Source organism: Gossypium hirsutum, chromosome A13 (genome assembly GCF_007990345.1).
Source record: "Gossypium hirsutum isolate 1008001.06 chromosome A13, Gossypium_hirsutum_v2.1, whole genome shotgun sequence".
Taxonomy (NCBI): domain Eukaryota; kingdom Viridiplantae; phylum Streptophyta; class Magnoliopsida; order Malvales; family Malvaceae; genus Gossypium; species Gossypium hirsutum.
Window position 1 is genome coordinate 3,932,123 of NC_053436.1, and position 22,310 is coordinate 3,954,432.

A 22,310-nucleotide genomic window follows, 5' to 3' on the forward strand; every position below is an offset into this window, starting at 1 on the left:
AATTTTTAAAATTCATTTTTTAATTTTATGACACACGTATGAATTGTTATGCGAATTTTCACGTCAATATTGTTAAATTTTTAACAATCCAATCATTTTTCTCATTAAAAAAATAATTTGACTAAATTTAAAGATGAGAGTTAAAATAATCCAAGAAATATAAGTAGAGATATAGTGACAAAAGAAGTAAATGTTAAGGTTAAATTTATTATCATACCTTGATAATACTATTTATACCCAAACCTTAAATTAGAAGATAATTTATGTATTGTTATAGTATCAATTATGTACAGTATCAATTATGTCGATTGAATTAAGATTCAAACATTTCTCATTAAAACAAGAATAATAAATATATAAATTATAGGTGAAATGACAACAAAAATTTATTTTAGATTTAATTTTTGATATTTAAAAACAAAAAAAAAAACCAAAAGAGATATATGATTAATTAAACCATGTACATGACAATATATTTTCATCCTGATAAATATCAAATTTAAATTAAAATTTTAAAATTCAAGATAAAATTACTACTACGATATAAAACTATTAACAACTATTAACAATGGATAACATTCATGTTTTATACCATTCTTTCTCGTATAGTAACAAAAGGGACAAGAAAAGGTGAAAACCACAACCCTAAAAAACAATCATTAGAAACAAGAAGGAAAAGAAAAAGGGTTCACCAGAATTTGCTTTGTCACTCAAAATCACTGAGTAATTCTTCATCTCTCAGAAGCTTCTTTTGCCTGGCAATGAAAGCCTCAACTGTGTTGCGAAACTGTTCACTGCTTAATACATCTTCCGGATATGATGAACTCTTCACCACCCTTTTCTCATCCCAATCATTGTGTTTTATGTACTTTTCGGACTCCGATTTTCTTAGTTGCTTGCAAGCTTTGTTGCAGTTCATCGTCTTATGATTCTCCGATTGTGTTCTTCTATAGTTCTTAATCGTCGTCACCTTTGATGTATGCACATTGAGACTCACTGTTTTGTTTTCGTCTACGCTCTTCTTCCTCTGTTTTCCCCTGTTTTCGGTCTCGTACCAACGGATCGCCCTGTTTTTCTCGCTCTTTTCGACGAATTCGTCGTAAATATCGGTTACCGAACCCGAATCTCGACTCGAGAACCTGCCGGCCTTTGCGAACAGAATGATGACTATAGCGTTCCCGATGACGAACACGAACCGAGGACTCACGAGAACCACCGACAAGCCTCGGAAATAATCGCCAGCGACGGGGAGATGGACCGTGAACCTGGTTATCAGTACTAAAAGAACACAAAACTCAACGAATCTCACCACTCTTGCCACCTTCCGTAACTGGTGCCTATGCTTCAACGTTGCATTTCGCTTCTCCAGTTTTACATGAAACGCATCCATTTACAATAAAAAAAATTAAAAAATAAAAAAGAAGAAAATAATTTGAAGGATAAAACTAGTACAAAAATGGGTTTGTGGTAAAATTCGATTTGGTGATTAAATTCAAAGAGGAAAAAAAAAAGAGACTTTAAAAAGGGAAGAAGATGAAGATAAAGAAAACAGAGGAAACAGAGTGAGGTGTAATACTAGTAATATTATCTGCTCTGTTTTGTTTTGTTTTTTTTTTGTAAGGATTTAAAATCTTGTATTTCTTCACTTTGTTCTTTGGGTTTGGGAATTTTCATGTAATTGAATTGCTCAGATCTGTGTAGGATTGGTATTTATAGAGCAAAGGAATATGAGCTTTTAAATTATTTTTTTCTTTTTGGGGTTTGAATATCTTTTGAAAAAGAAAGACACATTATAATTATATTCCTTCCATTAGTTTACTACTTTATTGAAAAAATAAATTGGTTTATTGTTTTTCCATAGCATTATTGATCTTTTACCCATTTCTCCACTTCTAAAGTACTTTAATTTGTAGTATTTCTAAAATAATTAGATATGACATCTCAGTTATATCTCATTTTAACATATAATAAAAATTAAAGAAATTTTTAATAAAATAATTAGTTTACTCTTTGATCTAATATGTAATAGTAAATATGATAAAATACAATTAGACTCCTAATCCAAAGGCCTCCATTGTACTTTTACCCTGCTTTGGGTTGTGTCAATAAGGATGCTCAAGGGAAATGGTTGCTTGGTTTTCATAGGCGGATAAAGAGAATGTCGATATTATCATGTGAGAGATGGGCAATAGCAAATGGATTGAAGGAGGCATAAAAAGCCAGATTATCGAATATTATTATGAAAAGTGATTGCTTAGAGGCAGTGCAACTTAACCTAGATAAAACTTTTTCAAATTCTATATATGTATACATAAGAAGTACACGTGATATAAAACTCTACTTCTACTGAACATTAGAGTCCTAAAGTACAAATTTATATAGCTTAAGGGTGTAAAAAAACCTTCAAACTTTTCCAAAAAAAAGCAATAAAGCCATTACTTTTTTTTCCCTCAATTGGGTACTTAAACTTTCAAAATGTATAAAAAATGCCCTCAAACTTTTTAAAAGATAAATAATTAAGCCCCTTTTCTTTTCTTTTTTTTTGCACTCAATTGAGTGCTTGAACTGTCAAATAAAAAAGTCTTTTGACTGTTAACTTTAACAGTTAATCGTTAAAGTTAATTGCCCATAATTTTTTCAATTAAAGTCACCATGTGTCACAACCATGGCATGACATGTGGCAAAAATGATAAATAAAAATAAAAATAAAAATAAAAACAGAGACTTTTTTTTTAATTTGAGGGCCTTTTTGATGCATTTTAAAAGTTTAAGCACCCAATTGAGTGAGAAAAAATAGGGGTTTAATTTTTTTTAAGTTTAAGGGTTTTTTATACACTTAATCCAATTTATCTTGATCTTAATAGACATCTACTTAATGATAAAATATTCATACCAAGTAGCAAATATTAAGACTTGAACCCATGCACTTAGGGGTGAGTATTTGAACGAGTCGAGTCGAATTGAGTCAAAAAATTTAGAGTTAGTCAAGTTGACAATCCTATTTTAGCAGCCGGACTCAATTTGAAATTTTTTGAATCAGATCGAATCAAATAAAAAAATTTCGAGTCGAGTTAACGAATCATATTATTTATACTCAATGTTGCGTTTACATAAACCGATTATTTAACTAGCAAACAAAGTATAAAATTATTTAACTACTTAAACAATATAATGGTTTTGCCTTTTAACTTAATGGTTTTGACATTTAACTTTAGAAAAGGTAAACATTTATCAAAATAGCATAGTTTTGCCTTTTCTAATTCAGATTTTCGGATAACTCGAATTGTGTAATTCATATTCGAGTTAAATCGAAAAACTTAATTTTTTATTCGAGTTGATTCAAATAAATTGTTTAACTCAAATAACTTGAACTATTTAATTCAAAATTTGAAAATTTTATCGAGTTTTTCGAATCGAATCAGATTTTGCTCACTCCTGATGCACTAATATTTACAAAATTTTTAGTTTACAACTTCAAGATCAACCAAAGCTTTATTTTATTATTTTTATACATTTTAATGTTATTACATAGATCGTTTCACTCACGTTGTTTGTATATATTAATAATGCCGTTAATTGAGTTTGTGTTACAAGTCAAATCAATACAAACTCAATAAAAATGAGAATACCACGATAAATAAATTGAGTACCTTTAATATTCTTAATCTGGTTTATTGCCCATTTAAAATTTATTTTACTTATAGTTTAAACTAATTTTTTTAATTCCATACATATTGCATAATGTTATTATTAATTTCAGACCCTCACTTCATTATTTATTTATGTTATTCTTAAATGCATACATGTATTCTAAATACATGGCTTCCACGTATGTAAGTGTTTGATGAAATTTATAATTTGATTTAAAATTTTAAAATAATCTCATCTAGCCTTTTAATTATTTATTAAAACATACCATTAAACCAAATAAAATAATTTTATTAATCAATTATTGTATTTATTAACAAAACCATGCATATTATTTTATTTTAAAATTAAATAATTAGATCACTATTTTCAAATATCTAATTATTTTTATACAATGCTTACTTTTATTCATAAGTTCTCCTTCAATTAGGTTTTTAATCAAATCTAATATATATTCTCAAATTTAATATATATTTATTTTTTTAAACAATCTCATTATAGGTTCTAATCATATCTTCTTCTTTTTTTTTTAAATGTCTAGAACTATCTATAATCCCTTCCCAACCCATAAATAGGAGGATAATGCGCTTGAGCACACTCGAATCTACATCTTGTTACATTGACAAATATAATCATACTAATCGATTGAGCCAATTGACATTCGTCCAAAAATTGAAAAAAAACAATAAAGAAAATACATATCTATTCCAAAATTAAAATTAATGTATTAATTATAGTATAAGCCTATAAGTAATAGAATTAATGTATTAATATTATTGGATGAGAATGTATGAACCATTATTAAACCACATTTACTAATTTATTTATTTATTTATTTACTTCATATTTATATTTATATTTTATTTTTTTAATCTTAATAAGAACACATCCATAGAATGGTGTATAATAATTAGAAAGAAATAGTATTATTGCAAATAGTGTAGTTAGGGGTTTAGATCTTTTAATTTTTTTTAAAATTTTAAATCAATAAAGGTAAAATTGTATTTTAACCCCTTAAAGATGATAAAATTTGATTTAATCTTTTAAATTTTATAAAGAAATAAACCATTAAAATGATAAAACTACATTTTTATGAAATCACAATTTAATTTCGTCCCCCTAAAAGAATTTTCTAACTTCATCCCTAATCATCGCTTGCTTATTGAAGGAAATGTATACATCTTAGCATGTAGAGGTGTGCATGGGTGGCCCGGCCCAGCTCGGCCCGGCCCAAAGGCCCGCCCGAAATGTGGGAAGGTTTGAGGCAAAAATATAGGCCCGAAAAATGGGTTTGGAAATAAAAAGGCCCGTTTAAAAAACGGGCTGGGCCTCAAGTAAGGCATTTTTGGTCCGGCCCCGGCCCAAATTCATTAAATGAAAAATATATCTATTTTTTAATATTATTTTCTCCCTATTTTGCTACTATTTTACTAATATGTTGCTACGATTTTATTATTATTGTTTGGATATTATATAAAACTTATTTTATTGTTAATTTTTTTTATTATTTTAAAGACATTTGCTAATTTTGTTATTATTTTAAAGGCATTTACTTGTTAAATTACATCTATTTTAGTATTATTTAAGTATGCATATTTTTTAAAAATTTATTTTTAATTTGTTGAGAAATATTTATTTTAATATTTTTAGTATTTTTGATGGTTTATATATATTTTAAAATTATATAAAAATTAATATGTGCAGGCCAGGTCGGGCTCGGGTTTTAATATTTTTATTCAGGCTGAATTTGGACAAAATTTTAGGCCCATTTTTTGGGTCGAGTCAAGCCGAAGCCTAGCAAATGAGCTTAAATTTTTAGCTGGGCCCGACCCATGTACATCTCTATTAGCATGTCAAGGTTTTAAATATTACCAGTTAAAATTTAAATAAAATATGTCCGAAACTGGACATTTTGTTGAGCATCCAATAATTTTTAAACATATATTTTTATATAATTAATTAAATATATATTTAAGAAATTTATATTTTGGTTAATTATTAATAATTTTATTAGAGGCTCGTTAGTTAGAAGATAAACCAAAATGCTGACAATGACTTGCCCACGTGGCGCACGAAGGCAGCCTTAACAAGTTTAAAATTCCGAAATTCCCGTTCCTTACTCACTAAGCAGCCGTTGCCACGTCAACGATGTAACCTCACCCCTCTCTCTCTCTCTCTGCTTTATTATTTTTAGTACTTTCATTAACTGCCATTCAGTTATTCACTCCTCTGTGCGTTAGACCCACCAATAATAGAGTGAGGCCTCTGTTTCTTTTTTCCTTTTGTACTATTATGCCACGTGGATTTGGACGTTTTAGCCACCAGAAGATTTAAATTTTTAATTTCTTCATATAGGGCTAATTCACCAAACGTCCTCAAACTATAACCCAGATTTTAAATCGATCCGTAAACTTCAAAACCTTCACCAATAGTCCTTCTGTCAGTCTACCAATTAATTCTAGTGTTAAAGTATGTATATATTATATGAACAACTTGAATTTGATGCGTTTTAAAAAATATTAGCCCTCTTAAAATTTATCGACACTAACTATTTCTTAACCTATCTATGGTAGTTTTAATTGAACTTAAATGGTAAAACAATTTCACATGATAAATCAAAGAATTTTTAATTGCAAACACAACCATATACACAAAAAGGACCTTTGAGCAGCAATAAACGACATTAATAGACAGAAATTATTCGTAAATTGCCCAATTGAGGAAAGTATTTTTTAAAACCTAGTGGTTCCCAAAAGAGGAAAGTGCTTTGTGGGACAATATGGGTTTAGGGTTCTATTTGTCCCTTTATTTTAGGTTATCCATTTCAAGCTAGTGGCAAAATAAAAACAAAAAAAAAATAAATCGAAGTTTATTTTAATTATTTCATTCAATCATTTTTCATTTTAATTTTTTTAATTTTTTTATAATTAAAAAAAATGAACAATAAAGTTTTTATAAAAATTTTGAGAACCTCAAAACTAATATTTTTAAAGCATCCCATTTGTACAATATTTTTTTTAAAATTTTATTTTAAATTAGGGTAAACTATAAAAATAGGCACTTTTATTTTGCCTCAAATTATATTTTATTCACTTATGTTTGAAATGTTACGTTTTAGTCACTTACATTATTTTTTTTGTTACGAAGTGGTCACTTAACCGTTAAGCTCTATTACCTCCCTAATGACAGCTCTACGTGACAGTCCAAATAAGCTTTAAATGTCAACTTAGATGTCCTATGTGGTAGTCCAAATTAAATTTATTTAATTAAAAACTTATTTTCATCCTAACAGTTAGACATCCAAGTTGGCATTTAAAACTTATTTGGATTGTCACGTAGGACTGTCGATAGGGAGGTAATCGCAATTAATGGTAGAGTGACCACTTTGTAACAAAACGATAACTTAAGTGATTAAAGCGTAACGTTTCAAATATAAGTGACTAAAATGTAATCTGAGGTAAATAAAAGTGACTATCTTTGTAGTTTACCCTTTAAATTATGTCACATATGATCTGGCATGTCATTTATCATTTAAATTATCTATTTTAGTAACACAAGGACCTAATTAATATAACCAATATAGTTTGAAGATGTAATTAAAAAGATTTGAAATTTAGAGACTAATTTAAAATGATAGTTATAATATGAGAATGTTTGGTACAATTAACTCTTATAAAATGGTATTAAACAAATTTGAGTTTGAATTTAAGTTGTTAAAATCATTCTTAATTTTTCAGATGTCATGTTCCAAAGATAACACAATATTTTAAGATTTTAGTTATATTAATCATTTGAAAAATTAAGAATGATTTAACAACTTAAATTCGAACTCAAATTTGTTGAATTGAAATATTAGATTACATTTGAAATTCAAAATTTTATAATTTTATTCACCACGGTGGGTTTGGATGGGCGGTGCGTTTACTTGCGATTAGTGTAAAAACAGCTGTGGCTGTGAGATTAGATACTGTAGCATGAGAGAATAAGTTAGCTAAACGTCCCACATTGCACTCAATCGCCCATCTAAACTCACCATTATTTTTCTTTAACATGCCTCTATTGTTTTTGATTTTTCCTTGAAACCATTGACCATAAAAGAGATACCGGCATATTTGATTAAATATATATTTTTCTTTAAGAAAATTTGATTTAAGACCTGATCATGGGTTGGGCCTATTTTTTAGGCTAGTACTCAACCCAAAAAATGGATCTAAAAATTTTATTGAGCTCGGTCGATTTGTATTAATTTTTTCTATAAAAATAAAATTTAAAAATATAATACATAAAATGCACTAAAAATATTAAAATAAATATTTTTCAACAAATTGTTAAAAAAATTATATTTAAATAACCCTAAGATAATTGCAATTTAGCAAGTAAATGGTTCTAAAACACTAGTAAAATTACTAATAAGACAATAGTTATACAATATCCAAATAATAAAAACAAAATAACAGTAATATAATAACAAAATTGTAGTAAAACAAACATCAAAATGGCACCAAGTAGCACTAAATTTTTTTTAGGCAAATTTCGACCCATTTTGAAAACAAATTTTTTTTTTTTTCAAGCCCATTTTGCGGGCCTATATTTTGCCTAAACTTTTTTATTTTTCGAACAAATCTTCGAACCTAAACTGTTAACTCTACAATAAAAAAATAAAGAAAAACCCCAAATCTGGCTTGATTAATATAAGGATTAAAGATGATATTTTATATAGTATATGGAATAGGGAAGTGGTATGTTGTTGATGTATTAAATAGAGGGAGGAGTGAGTGGGAGCTGATTCAATGACACGGGAGCAAAGAATCGACTGAAATTCTGAATACCTTGTTTGATTATATTCTATAAATTGTGATTTTAGAATTATTATGCATTTGGTTTTTTGCTTATCAATACACGTCGGATTCTTAGTTTATTGAGTTGGATCCCACTATTTCTTCTTCTTTCTTCTGGTTTTTCTTTATTTTATGAACATCATAAAGTGTAACAAATAAAATAAATTCTTTCTCTTCTTGTTTATTACAGGTGTTTAAACTTCGATTGAAATTGAAATAAATTGATTGAACCAATCTAATTCAGTTAATCGGTCATTTAACCGATCTAAATCGGTCATTTAACCGATCTAATTCGGTCGGAGGTCAGTTAGAGGTTTTTTAAAATTTTAATTAATGGTTAATTTGGTTCTAAATTGGATAATTAACTGAATTTAATAATCATTTTATACTTGTTTTAACAAAAAAAACATATAAATTTCGGTTAATTCAATTAACTGACCTAATTAACCGAAATATTTTGATTCGGTTAATTTCTTTTGAAAAATATTCGGTTCGATTAACATTTAAAGGATTAAAAATTTTGGTTAATTTGGTTAATACTAGTTCTGTTAACCGTTTGGATACCTCTACTGTTTACCTCAACTTTTTCTATAAATTGGGAAAATAATAGAAAAATGAAATATGTTTGAAGTTTTTATTTTTTTTATATTTGAATTTTTCTTCATTTTTAGTAATTTAGTTTCAAAATTTAAATCTAATTTTTAACGTTGTTAAAATTTTTTTATTAGTTTTATTGGTGTGACATTTAAAAAAAAAAATCTTATCACGTAACAGAGAAAATGACAGTACAATGAATTTAAGTTTAACAAAAGCATTTTGATATTATTAATAATTAGACTTATATTCTTAAATCTAAAAAGCAAATGGACAAAATTTACTGAAATAAATTTAGAAAGACTAAATTCTAAATTTACAATGATTACAGGGACTTAGAACAAATTTAACCGAAAAGGCAAAAGTTAAAAATATCCGACCTGCCGGATTCGAACCAGCGACCCAACGATTTTTACAGCAAGGCTATGCCCTCTACAGTCCTCCGCTCTACTAACTGAGCTAAGGTCGGCCTTGAGTCAGCTGCTAGAAAACATTTTAAAAATATTAAGTTTTTGTTTTCTTGACTTTATATTATTAGTGATAACAGATTTTTATTTATATACATAACAGATACATGATTTATAAGATTCACTATGTTGCATTTATGAGTAGAGTTATTTGTTTAGGTTTAAAGGTCTGTCTAAAATTTAAGAGGGTTTGAGGAAAAATATTAAGCTTGAAAAATAAGCTTGATTAAAAAATGTAGGTTTATTTAAAATATTTGAACCTAACCCCACCCGTTTTTAAGTTTATAATACTTTATATTATGTTATTTTTATATATTATATAAATTATAACACCTTAAAAAGATAAATCTATACTAAATATATAATACTATTCTAATGTGGACATTAAACTAATGTTAAGATGAGTATATAAAAATTTAAATAAATAAAAATATATAAAATTATTAAATTTTAATTAAATAATATAAGTTTTTAAAAAATATATATAGATGTGCCTAAAATGAACTTAGGTTAGTCTTTTGCAAATATAGACAGACCTGAACAAAATTTTAAGCTCATATTTCGAGTTGGACCAAGCTTAGACAAGTATAAAGTTATGTTAATATCATGTTTAAGTTTTACTCGAACCTGACCCGACCTAACCAATGAATACATCTACTCCCAAATATATAGCTACCAAAACTCGAAGTCAACATTTAAAACTAAACTCAATTTATAAATCGGTTCCGGTAAAATAGTAATATTACCAATTTAGTACTTTACAATATTTTTGTGATCAATTTGATACTTAAAACTTCATACGAATGCAAGGGATTTCAATGGGTTTGTACAAGTGTCTAAGTTTTAAAGTTTTATTGGGCTTAGTACAACCCGTTGTCACTTTTAGTTGCTTTGGGCCTTTATCTTCGGCTTGTCAATGGTTTAGGGTTTCAGTTTGAGAATTAAAAGACTTCTTCCCGTTGTGGTCACACTCTCAGCTCAGGTAGCGCCGACCAACCCTAGGGTTTGACAAACCTCTCACAGCCCCTCTCCTTTTCCTTTATTCACTTCGGCAGATTCCATGGTATGTTCATCCCCTTCCTCCATTATTCAACACATGGTTTATCACCCTCTTTTTTATTACTAACAAAAACAAAAACAAAGTTTGCTTTTAGATTGTTAACGAAATTCTGGGTTATTTTGACTTGGATTTGTAGGCACCAAAGAAAGACAAAGCCCCTCCTCCTTCATCCAAGCCTGCAAAGTCTGGAGGTGGCAAGCAGAAGAAGAAGGTCATTTTTTTTATTATATGTTTCATTTTATGTATTTATTGGGGTTCATTTTCTGCTTCTTATGACTTGATTAAAAAATGGGGTTTTTCTTTTTTGGTATTTGCAGAAGTGGAGCAAGGGAAAGCAAAAGGAGAAGGTGAATAACATGGTGCTGTTTGATCAGGCTACGTATGACAAGCTTCTCTCTGAAGCTCCTAAATACAAGCTCATCACTCCCTCTATCCTATCTGATCGTATGAGGGTACTTTTCATTTCATTTACCTGTTTTTTAAGTTAATGATTTGTTTTGGTTATGTATTTTCTCCCCCTTTCGATGCAAGCTCTTTTATTCGTGGAACTGTTAGATTTTAGTTTGATATTTTTTTCTCTCGTCTGGATCAATGTCTGCTAGAAATGCATACCGGTCCAGTTGGAGGAACGAAAATTAGAAGGCAAAACTTTACCTATATGAAACCTAAGTCAATAGTTGTAGTCTTCAGGTTTATTTAATAGGAACGAAATACGATTAATTGGAACATAAAAACGTTTTTCTAACTAATGTGTTATTTTTTGTTTATATAAATACATAATTTTAAATAAATGAAATTTGAAGTTTGTGTATTGTTTTTTTATTCAATCATTTTGTAATAAATTAGAGGCTACTGAGGTCATTAGTCTTAATGAATTGGATCACTAGTGTTCCTTTATTAGGATTTTGCGTGACAATTCGAATATCATTGGGGAGATAGCTATTTCTGGTAATGGAGCTCCGTATACGGAAATTCTATGTTGTTTTACTTATTATGTTTTTGTTGCCATGCACTGCTCATTGTCTTAAAATTAGGCTTTAGTTGCTACTTGTTCCATGAATAGACACAATGGGGTCCGTTACTTTGAAACTTGGAATTGGATGATGGGATTTTGTTGCCATGGATTTATCCCGGTGTTTGGTTATTGAATGGCTTCTAATAGCTAGTAGGAATAGAATGACGCCTCATAGGGCAGCTAAAAGCATTGAATGACAATCTAAAATGCTATTTTCATAGGCTAACGTTGTCTGATTAATATTTGTACTGTATGGGGTAGCATGTTGGTCTCGTGTCATGGTATCCTCTTTTGTATGTGTCTGCTTGGAGATGATTGCCTGAGCTCTATTAAATGAAAGCCGCACTTCCAGTAAGCGTAACATGGTATTGTATTCACCTCACAGATAAATGGATCACTTGCAAGGAAGGCTATTAGGGAACTGATGGCAAGAGGATCGATTAGGTTGGTGTCTGCCCATTCAAGCCAGCAGATTTACACTAGGGCTACAAATACCTAGATGGTTCGTTGTATTTTTGCTTAGTTCCATGCAATAGTGCTGTTGGTTGTTGAGTTGACTTCTAAGTGAATTTATTTACTGCTGCCGCTTTTTTTTTTTCTCCTTTTGTGTAGAATGTGTGAGATACATTCTCTTTTTATCATTCTAGTTTAATTGATACTTTGCAGACTTACTATTCAGCTCTCTGAAATTTTTTTCTAATGTGAGATTCATATGTTGATTTAGTGTTTCAATCCTAAAATGTTATATTGCATACTTTATATTATTGTTTTATGGATATTTGTTGGGATTGGGGAGTCTGGGGTTCAGACTGAGGCCAGCTGCCGCCTTAATTGGAAATATTCAACCTTGTCGGATTATGAGCAAATGTAGAATTTGGGAAGTGTTATTCTGAGGAAATGGGTTTGAAACTTGAAAGATTCACATCTTTGCTTTAACCAGGAACTTTATCTTTTTAATATTGAAAAACTTTAGTCTTGAAGGATGCATTTATAGTATGTTATTAGTTGCTTGCATAATATGTAGTTCTAGTTTGAAAACCTTGGGGGAGCTCTAACCAACAAAAACCAAACTTATCTTTGCTTTGAGCTAGTAGAACATTGTTAGAGCATTGTGCTGATAATGTGAAGGTGTATTTGTGGGTTTCAGTCTTTGATTGCTGAAGAGCTCGGCGAATGATGAAAATTGAACCCTCACTTGTAGGATACAAGCGAAATACTTGACCACTATATTTGTGGGTTTAAGTCTTCACACTCACCGCACTTCAGCGGTCATGATTTCGAGCATTGCTTTGGCTTTCGAGGAAGATGATATCTTTGGGTTATATAGTCCAACAACAAACATCTAACAGCAAGATGCCAAGGATATAACAATCAATTAAAAAAAAAATAGGTGAAAGCTCTAAATGGTGGCTTAGTGCAAGATCCAACATGGGGGTGTCCACTATTTCAATTGCGATACTGTTATTGGAGGAGTTTGATGTTGAGGTGATGGGTGGAGGGGCCAGTGGAAATGGTTATCAACTTTAAGGTGACATTGAGCTTAGTCGCCAACAGTGTTGGTGATTGATTTTACGACTATTTAGGAAATGGGCCTGTGTTGTTTGCTACAATTTGGTTATTCCTTTTTCGGAAAGTAGTGCACATCATATACCTAACCAGCACAACGCTACTAGCATCAAAATTTGCGCTTTGCTTTTCAATTTTTATTCAATATATTCTTTGAAGTAGGAAAGGAATTTGATTAAGTTTGAGCCTAATTAGACATTGATTAAATTGTATTACAAAGCTTTCTTATATTGAAGGCAACCGGAACAGCTCCAAATCAATTATTGCCAAAAAGCTGTCCTGCAAGTCATTTAACACATCTTAGTGGTGGTAATGGCCACTGGCCAGGATTCTGACCTCAAAGGTCCATCTCTACAGTATAGCTCATTTCTAGATACTCAAAGCAAACGCCCTAACCATGTTTTCAATATTTTCAATTCCTTCCTGCCTTACTTTAAATGGAATAGGAAAATTCCATGAGTCAGGAAGAAAGTGGTAACATATTGTATCAAGAAATATATATTGAATGTAATGGTAAAATATATTATACCCTCAAGGAACAACGTATGTTTAAATTTTAAAGATATATTATTGAAAAGAATGACCATAAACTCTAAAGATAAACAATAAATTGGATAAAAAAATATGAAAAAAGAAAAATACGCTGCATGGTTGATATAAAGAGAGAGAAGCTGTCGTTGAATTGTTAAGGAAAGTAATAATAGTGTTTTGGTTGATGAGCAGCAGCATCCCACGTGAAATATTTTGTCACATAATACATTGTTTGTTTTCATTTTACTCCCTGCTTTCAATTTCCAGGCTTCTAACACTTTCTCCTTGTCAGCTACTTTTATGGGGCTAGTGCCCCCCTCCACCAGTTCCATCACCTTTTTCACATTTCACTTGAAAAGACAATTAGAAGCAGTCGAAGGGAGCTCATTGTTGATTAACCAGTCATGCCTCTCCCTTCATTTGCTTTTGATTTGCCTAAATCGATTAAGCTCTACTATAATATGCGTGTCTCAACACTTATTAGAAAAATACACCCTGTGAATCACATTTTTCTCCATCAACTTCAAGGGTCTTTATAGTATCGATAGTATATCAATTAATTCCTTTCATCAATTTATCAATCAGTTTTAGGTAATAGTTTGAGAATATCGGTGGAATTAGTCTCGTATGTATATTTGTTGTTGTAGTGGCATTGTATGTTAGGATTCATTGAATAAAAAAACTTGAATAAAATCAAGAGAAGCAAACTGTGGAAACCTGGCAAAGGCTAGGGTAAAATACTGAAATAAGAAGGGATACTGCAGTTTGTGGGACCAAAAACAACAGACGACTTGTAAGGCGGACACCTCGATAGGGGCACATGGGAGATGGGGCAAGTCCAGCCATGAAATGGGGGTGATTCTACACCATGAAGTAACAACCGTCCATGCGGTTAGGTTGAAGCACAGGTCCTAATCCTACACTGTTTGAGAGTGGAATTCATCATTAACACACACACAACTATGTGTGTGTATATATATATATATCTCCTTGTTCGGAAATCAACCGTTGATACAAGGACGGGACGAGTGGTTGATAATTGTATTAAGATTCGTAGAAAGTGATTCTCTTCTAACAAGTCTTAAACATCAGTTAAACGATTCTCCATCAGTTGAAGTGATTGAGGCAACAAAATCTGACCTGCCGAATACACAATTTCATCACATCATGTTAATACGAGAAGCAATATGGGTTTTACTTAATAAGCTGAAGCTAAAAACGGTGGTCAAGTAATGTGTTTATTAACAAGAATGCTCATAATCGAAGTACAATGAATGATTGCAAAACTCCAAAAACCATGGAAGCAGAAGCTGAATTCTGACAGATTGTGTGCAAGTACTGCATTGGCTGCCAGTTTTCCTTGTTAAAAGCACGGCAGCATTCACGGGCGGCACACAAGGGCTTTGCCCCATTAAAATATTCAAAAATTTCACTAATTATTATTTGAATAAATTTTAAATGGAAATAAACTTTTATAGAAAATATTTTTTATAAAATTTTAATTTAATCCCTTTAATTATGAAATAATAAGTCATACAATTATAAAATTTTATTTCAATTTCACCCGTTTAAAATAAGTTTTCTAGCTTCAACACTGCTAGCCAAAAGCAAAGTACAACTATTATATTGTCTATCAAGGGTGGAGCTAGAGGAGGCAAGCACGACCTCCCCTCCAAAAATGAAAATTATTCTTTTAATTTTTTGAAAAATAAAAAAATTTAAATTAATTCAGTGATAAAATTATATTTTGGTATTTTCTAAAATTTAAAATTTAATTCTAATTTTTTTCAAAAATAAAAATTTTATAATTTGATTTATTATAAAATTATAAAATTTTACGTTAATACAATAAAAAAATTACATCTTTAATCCTCTAAAATATTTATAACTCAAATTCGGTCTCATCAAAAGAATTTTTTCCTTCAACCTGTTGTCGTGGTGTTGGTTATGACATTTATTGGTATCAGAGTCACTCGTCGTGCCTCTTAAGTGATGGTGAGACAAACTTCAGCGAGGACGTTGAGTTCTTAAGGAAGGTGAATGTAATAACCTAGACAAATTTCACATCGGCAAAATACGAGAGAGACCTGTGCTATATAAAGGGGTAGCAACACTTAAGTGGTAAGAGATTTTTTGGGGGCTGTATGGGTGCTCCCAATAACAAAGTCGCGAGGACTATGTGCGGACAATATTTTATCGGGCTAGATGTTGACTATGATATCTGTTTTATAGTGTATGTTGAGGTTCGTGGCTATCTCTTCCAACAATGTTGTCTTTAATGTTGGAGTCTTGGTCCTTCCATTGAGAATGTAATGTGACTTACTATTACACCTAACCACTTATTGGTTTTATTTATGATTTATTTTTTTCTTATTCGTGAACATGTTTATTAAATTAATGTTCGTAACATGTTTGTTGAAGGGGATCAACTCTTTAGAAATAAGTTTGGGAGTGTTGTTCGTCGAACAGTCAACCAATCCACAACAACTAAAAGTCTTATCTTTGGTATGGGTTTTATCTCTCGTACTCCACCAAGAGACGGCATGCCGCGAGTACATGTCTGTGGTATTGATTCACAGAACCAAGAGTGTCTCAATTGATGGATATGCAACTATAATAGCACATGAACTTTCTGTCGAAAAAATTGACCCCCTCAACAATATTCATAAAAAACTTATTTAATTTAAACGAATAAACTTAATTATTTTAAATTTAAAAACCGAAACACATTTTTAAAATTCTAAATTGATATGAAATAAACACAAATAAACTTAAAAATAAATAAATCTAACATTTTAAAATTTACCCACAAATTGAACCTATGAATTTAGACCAAGAAACCTCTTCTTCATGATTGTTCATTGAACCAATTGGCTATCACAATCATGCAGTCAATTAAATCTGATTGAAAATGGAGACGATTTTTATACTGAAATATTAAGGAAAAGACTAAAATAAAAAATTTGAAGATTACTAGGTTCAATTATCAGTTAAACCAGCCAGTAGCAATCAGTAACATGTCCGAGTGGGCGGGAAAATATGTTAACAGTCAAATAAACCATTAAAGCATGCAAAGTTGCAAGCCAAGCTATGAATTGAAAGCTTTTCTTTCCACCTGAAATCACGAAATCAACGGCTGCAGTTTAGAGTATTGAATGGGTAGAAGATTTTTTTTTTTTTATCATGTGACGTATCTATTTACTATTTTATTTCAATTTTTTTTGGGTTCAAAGTTGAAAACTTTGAAAAGGACAGGTGTTTGGCTAATAATGGCTTCCCTTCTATGTAAGCATAAAGATTAGAGCTTAGATTTTGAGAACTGAGTGGCATTTTTGAAGGGGAAACAAAGGGCACTGTTATTTATGGTACATTTTGTTTTCTTTTTTTATTTTTATTTTTCACACATATAAACAACAGGTTTTGCAGGATTTCTCGTGAAAAAGCTCACAAGCCAATAAAGCTAACCACGCCACCTTCATTCAACATTCATCACACGTTTCACGAATCTTGATTCCAAAAAAAAAAAAAAAAAAACCTCCTTTGAATCCAATTCTACAAATTTTCACCTTGGTTTGTTGTTTTTCTCCTTTGATCTTTACATGTATAGTATTTTTTATGTTCAAAAATGGTTCTTTTGCCTTTGGGTCATTGAGAATTTTGCATCATTGGGGTGTTTTGCGGTCTGGGTTCTCTAATAAATCTTAAATTCCTTGATTTATGCCTGTCTTAGTTTTGGGGTTACTTTGATTTTAATATTTTGTATTAATATATTCTCTGTACTGTATGTACCTTTGAGTATCTGACAGTCTGACACAACTGTCATTCCTTTATTTTTGTTTGTTGTATCTTTATGTGATCTACACTTAACTTGGTTACTTAGATTTAGAGGATCATCTCTGGGTGTTCAACGAGTGTCTTATTATCTGATCTATCCTATATTTGGTCCTACCAGCGAGAAAGCTTTAATGGATTCAGGTTGTGTTGCCTTGAAAGTCAATTCTCATCTGGTGAATGTAAGGAATAGTGGCTTTGGCAATGGAGATAACACATTTCTGGGGGAGAGAATTAGAGGGAGTCTTAATAACAACAGTGTTTGGGTCAATCGGGTGGCAAACAGCTTAAGCACTTATAATAAGAAAGCTATGAAGATCAAACCTGGCGCTTTTGCTGTTATCACATCAAATAATCCCAGAGAAGCCAAGGTATGTTTGATTTTGTATCCATTGTATTTGTTTGATTGCCAATGAGGCCCTGGCAAGGTTACGAGCGCTCAAGTTCATGTCTTATTTAATTTAGTGCTTATCATGATTGATTCTGGTAATATTTGTATGATCAAAGACCAGTTTCATCATTTACTGTTGAAAACATGGACTTTGCAATGGCTCTTTGGTGAAACGAAATCCCATTCTTTCTTTGATTTTGGTTTTAGACCTTACCGTCACGTCGATTCAACAGACAAAGAGTTGACCCCAAGAATGTGGCTTCAGTCATATTGGGAGGAGGTGCAGGGACTCATCTCTTTCCCCTTACCAGAAGGGCTGCCACACCTGCTGTAAGGACATACAATTTCTTTAATGCTAACCTCAATTTCATGACAGATTTTTCTCTTTGTTTTTGCGATTTATTTAGCATATGCTTGATGCAGAATTCAATGCATCGAGTCAAGATTTCTGTTTTGACTGTTCGTTTTTATGTGGCTATGATCTGTAGGTTCCAATTGGAGGATGCTATAAGCTGATAGACATTCCAATGAGCAACTGTATCAACAGTGGGATAAACAAGATTTTTGTTCTGACACAGTTCAATTCAGCTTCCCTCAACCGGCACGTTGCCCGCACGTATTATGGCAATGGTATAAATTTTGGAGATGGGTTTGTGGAGGTATGATATCATTAAGGTTTATAAAGATCAATTTGTTTAACTTTTTACTGATTCATCTGGTGGAATAAGATGGCTATGGGGTGGTTGTGAATATAGACGATCTATCGAGAAATACAAAGCGTGATGTTATCCAGAAGATAGAATGAACTCTTTTTGAATGATTTCTTGTATTGGATGCTATATGATCCGTAGTAGTTCTATTGAGAATTCCTTTGTGAGTAAGACCAATTGAACGAAACTCATTTGATGAACAGATTCTGGCAGCCACTCAAACATCAGGAGAGGCAGGGAAGAAGTGGTTCCAAGGAACCGCAGATGCTGTGAGGCAATTCATATGGGTATTTGAGGTAGGAACTAGAAGTATTATTTCCCTTTATCATGAAAATAATTACTTCATGTAGTTCACATTCGGTTCAACCTGAAATAAACTATGATAAATCAAAATTTATTCTTCTAGGATGCGAAGAATAGGAACATTGAGAATGTAGTGATCTTGTGCGGGGATCATCTCTATCGAATGGATTATATGGAATTCGTACAGGTATTGATATCTTTTACTCAATTGGTGTCATGTTTTTTAGCATAAGCTGAATGCTTTGCTAACTTATTGCAATGGATGACAGAGTCACGTAGACGGTAATGCTGATATTACAATTTCATGTGTGACGATGGACAACAGGTCTTCGATCTTCTCAGCTTAACCATTTAGATTTTTAAGTTGTATATATACTTTATTTAACTGTTCCCTTTTAGTACCAGATTCATGGTTTACCATCATGATGAAATTATCTCTTGGGTTTATTTTTACTGCAATCTTCTTTTTGTAAACTCGAAACAAAGTTGATTTACTTTTGTATAACTTTCTATCAACAAATCCTAAAATCATCTAAGAAGCTGACCATCGATAATTGGTTACTTTCCAGCCGTGCTTCTGATTATGGACTGGTGAAGATAGATGGCAGGGGCCGTATTGTCCAGTTTTCTGAAAAGCCGAAGGGGACTGATTTGAAAGCAATGGTAAGCACTAGGATACTGTTATTGCGAGTTTGAAGGAAGGATTTGGTAGGTTCCTACTGAGCTTGCATATATCTTATGTATGTTGCTGAAGGGCTAATAATTTAAAGCGCACTCGAGCAGATTTTCTTAAAACATGTTTTTACAGTGATAGTGTTCTATTTACTTGATTTCTACCCATATAAACAATGAACGTTTTCTCAAATGATACCACTTCTTTTTATGATTCTCTGCAGCAAACAGATACCACTCTTCTAGGGTTGTCTCCCCAAGAAGCCGCAAGTTGCCCTTACATTGCATCAATGGGAGTCTATGTATTTAAGACGGATGTTTTATTAAAGCTTCTGAGATGGAGATTTCCTACTTCCAATGACTTTGGGTCTGAAATCATTCCTGCTGCAGTTAAGGAACATGACGTCCAGGTAAGAGCTATAAAAATGAAATTTTCATTTCTCTAAGATGTCTCTCCATCTTTTGCTAACAAGAGAGACGAGTTCATTTGCCATTGAGGGTTCAAACCAAGCACCAATTCTTACTGGTCCACATTGCATTTTAGCATCTTTAAGACCATAAATTTGAGACATCATGTCATTCATATTCTACATGGTTTCTGTTTGTATACTGAGTAGTTGATCAAAAGGTGTTCTAAATTCGGAATGTCTCACATGTCTACAGGCATATATTTTCAAAGACTACTGGGAAGATATTGGAACCATAAAGTCCTTTTATGAAGCCAATTTAGCCCTCACTGAAGAGGTTGGTTTTATTGTTAGCCAAGTTTCTTGTTTTGCGTTCTTATCCTTCGGCCTCTGAATCATGAGTTTGTTAAAATTTTCCTAAATTTTCACTGGTTTATTGATTCGGATGTTATGTTAGATACATGTGAAACTTGTATATTACTTTTTTTGGTCATCATTCGAATAAGCTTTAAACGCTATTGGTTGTCTCTTCCATGCAGTTTCCTAAGTTTGAGTTTTATGATCCAAAGACACCTTTCTATACATCTCCTCGATACTTACCACCGACAAAAATTGATAAATGCAGGGTATGTATACGTTTGGACTAAAATTCTGGCAATTTGTTTTGTTCCTTCTCATGTTTCAGTCTGTTCATGCAGATTAAAGATGCAATAATCTCCCATGGATGCTTCTTACGAGAGTGTAGTGTCCAACACTCGGTAATTGGTGAACGCTCACGTTTGGACTCCTGCGTTGAGCTTCAGGTGAATTATCTTGGTTTAAAGCAAATCGGTTTCTTTTAAACTTCATAGTTCAATCTGACATAGTTCGACTCTTTCCTATCCACAGGACACGGTTATGATGGGAGCAGACTATTACCAAACTGAGCTCGAAATTATATCTCTACTGGCAGAGGGTAAGGTCCCGATCGGAATTGGACACAATACCAAAATCAGGTAAATTATTCAACACGGAGAACAAATTCTGACAGTTCAATGAAATATCCGTAATCTTGTCTGTATTATTTTCTCTGCCAGTAACTGCATAATCGACAAGAATGCAAAGATAGGAAGAGATGTGATCATTGCGAATAAAGATGTAAGCATACAATCCATATTCATCCATTCATTCATAGTCTTTTTCTGAACATCAAGTTCTGCTGCATTTATAGAACATAAATAAACTGCTGCTGCTGCTTTCGTAGGGTGTTCAAGAAGCGGATAGGTCAGACGAAGGATTTTATATCCGGTCCGGTATCACTGTCATACTAGATAAGGCAACAATAAAGGATGGTACAATTATATAAACCAGATCGGATCTTAAATTACTTTCACGGACAGCATTTGAGCTTGGAATCGAAAGGGCACCATCGAAAGCTGTCACGGTCCATTGCGTGAAGAAGGTTCTGAAGGTGGCATTTGCAGCATTTTGCCCAAGGAAAAGTAAAAAAAAGAAGCTCCACTACTATGAATTACTTTTTATGTAAATTACAGGTTCTTTTTGCAGTGCAAGGTAGATATTAGATATGTTAGTTTGCTAAGCAAAATAAATCAAATGGCTAAGCAGCCCTTTGTTTCTTTTTCTGTTAGTAGAGTGCATTTAATTTATCTCTGCAAGGCGGAGTCAGAATTTTTCTTTTTGGTACTGAAATTAAATTATATATTTTTATATTTTATTATTTTAATAGTCTACATCTTTATAATTTTTAAAAAATTAAATTAAATTTTTATTATTTTGTGGGGAGCAAAGTGTAACTTTTACTAATTTAAAATTTTATATATTATAAATAGGACTAAATAGAAAATTTTCTATTATAGAAAAGTTAACCTCCTGTCAGCTCCCTGAATTCGCCATTGTAGTTCACGATTCAATCCTCGGTTGAGTTTTGCCACTGCAAATATTCAATTCCCAGCTGGGTTTTAATCCTTTTGATAAATAAAAAAATTTATTTTGGAAAATGCTTAATAAACTTATTAATTTTTATTTATTTATTTCTAAGTGCTATTAATGAAAAAAAATACTTCTTCAACTATGTTTCTTAGAATCCAATCACCAATTTTTTAAAAGTTATTTAATTTTTGGTAAAATAATTTATTTGGCATTCTATAAAAAAATTATTTTAATTATTTATTTAATTTTTTTTTACCTTAGCTTTTAAACTTGTACTATTTGTCAAATTACTCCAAAATGGATAGAAAAATTAATGTTTGTTAGCTTTGTTATGGATTGTTATATGGA

The 22,310-nt window shown here is 31.4% G+C and overlaps 3 protein-coding genes and 1 non-coding gene across 7 annotated transcripts; 2 read left to right on the forward strand and 2 right to left on the reverse strand.

Moving 5' to 3' along the window:
* Positions 1–491: 491 nt before the first annotated feature.
* LOC107942426 (uncharacterized) lies at positions 492–1,692 on the reverse strand. The gene has a single exon (XM_016876092.2). The coding sequence runs from the start codon at positions 1,388–1,390 to the stop codon at positions 707–709; it is 684 nt and encodes a 227-aa protein (XP_016731581.1). The 5' UTR covers positions 1,391–1,692; the 3' UTR covers positions 492–706.
* Positions 1,693–9,454: 7,762 nt separating this feature from the next.
* TRNAY-GUA (transfer RNA tyrosine (anticodon GUA)) lies at positions 9,455–9,549 on the reverse strand. The gene is made up of 2 exons: positions 9,513–9,549; positions 9,455–9,490 (listed from the first exon to the last, which is right to left on the reverse strand). It is a non-coding gene; the product is annotated as a tRNA-Tyr (tRNA).
* Positions 9,550–10,419: 870 nt separating this feature from the next.
* LOC107918575 (40S ribosomal protein S25-4) lies at positions 10,420–12,300 on the forward strand. The gene is made up of 4 exons (XM_016848163.2): positions 10,420–10,610; positions 10,744–10,818; positions 10,925–11,059; positions 12,008–12,300. Exons 1-4 carry the CDS (start codon positions 10,608–10,610, stop codon positions 12,119–12,121), a joined length of 327 nt encoding a protein of 108 aa, XP_016703652.2. The 5' UTR covers positions 10,420–10,607; the 3' UTR covers positions 12,122–12,300.
* A 4,455-nt stretch (positions 12,301–16,755) lies between these two features.
* Positions 16,756–21,750, forward strand: LOC107942434 (glucose-1-phosphate adenylyltransferase large subunit 1). Of its 4 annotated transcripts, none has more exons than XM_016876103.2 (15): positions 16,756–16,878; positions 17,672–17,921; positions 18,149–18,271; positions 18,430–18,600; positions 18,855–18,947; positions 19,058–19,141; positions 19,224–19,279; positions 19,524–19,617; positions 19,851–20,036; positions 20,290–20,370; positions 20,573–20,659; positions 20,732–20,836; positions 20,922–21,028; positions 21,110–21,170; positions 21,277–21,750. In XM_016876103.2, exons 2-15 carry the CDS (start codon positions 17,685–17,687, stop codon positions 21,376–21,378), a joined length of 1,587 nt encoding a protein of 528 aa, XP_016731592.2. In that variant the 5' UTR covers positions 16,756–16,878; positions 17,672–17,684; the 3' UTR covers positions 21,379–21,750. The 4 variants fall into 4 exon arrangements, with proteins under 4 accessions (XP_016731592.2, XP_016731591.2, XP_040940462.1 ...); XM_016876102.2 differs by lacking the exon at positions 16,756–16,878 and adding an exon at positions 16,948–17,084; XM_016876101.2 differs by lacking the exon at positions 16,756–16,878 and adding an exon at positions 17,130–17,289.
* The last annotated feature ends 560 nt before the right edge of the window (positions 21,751–22,310 follow it).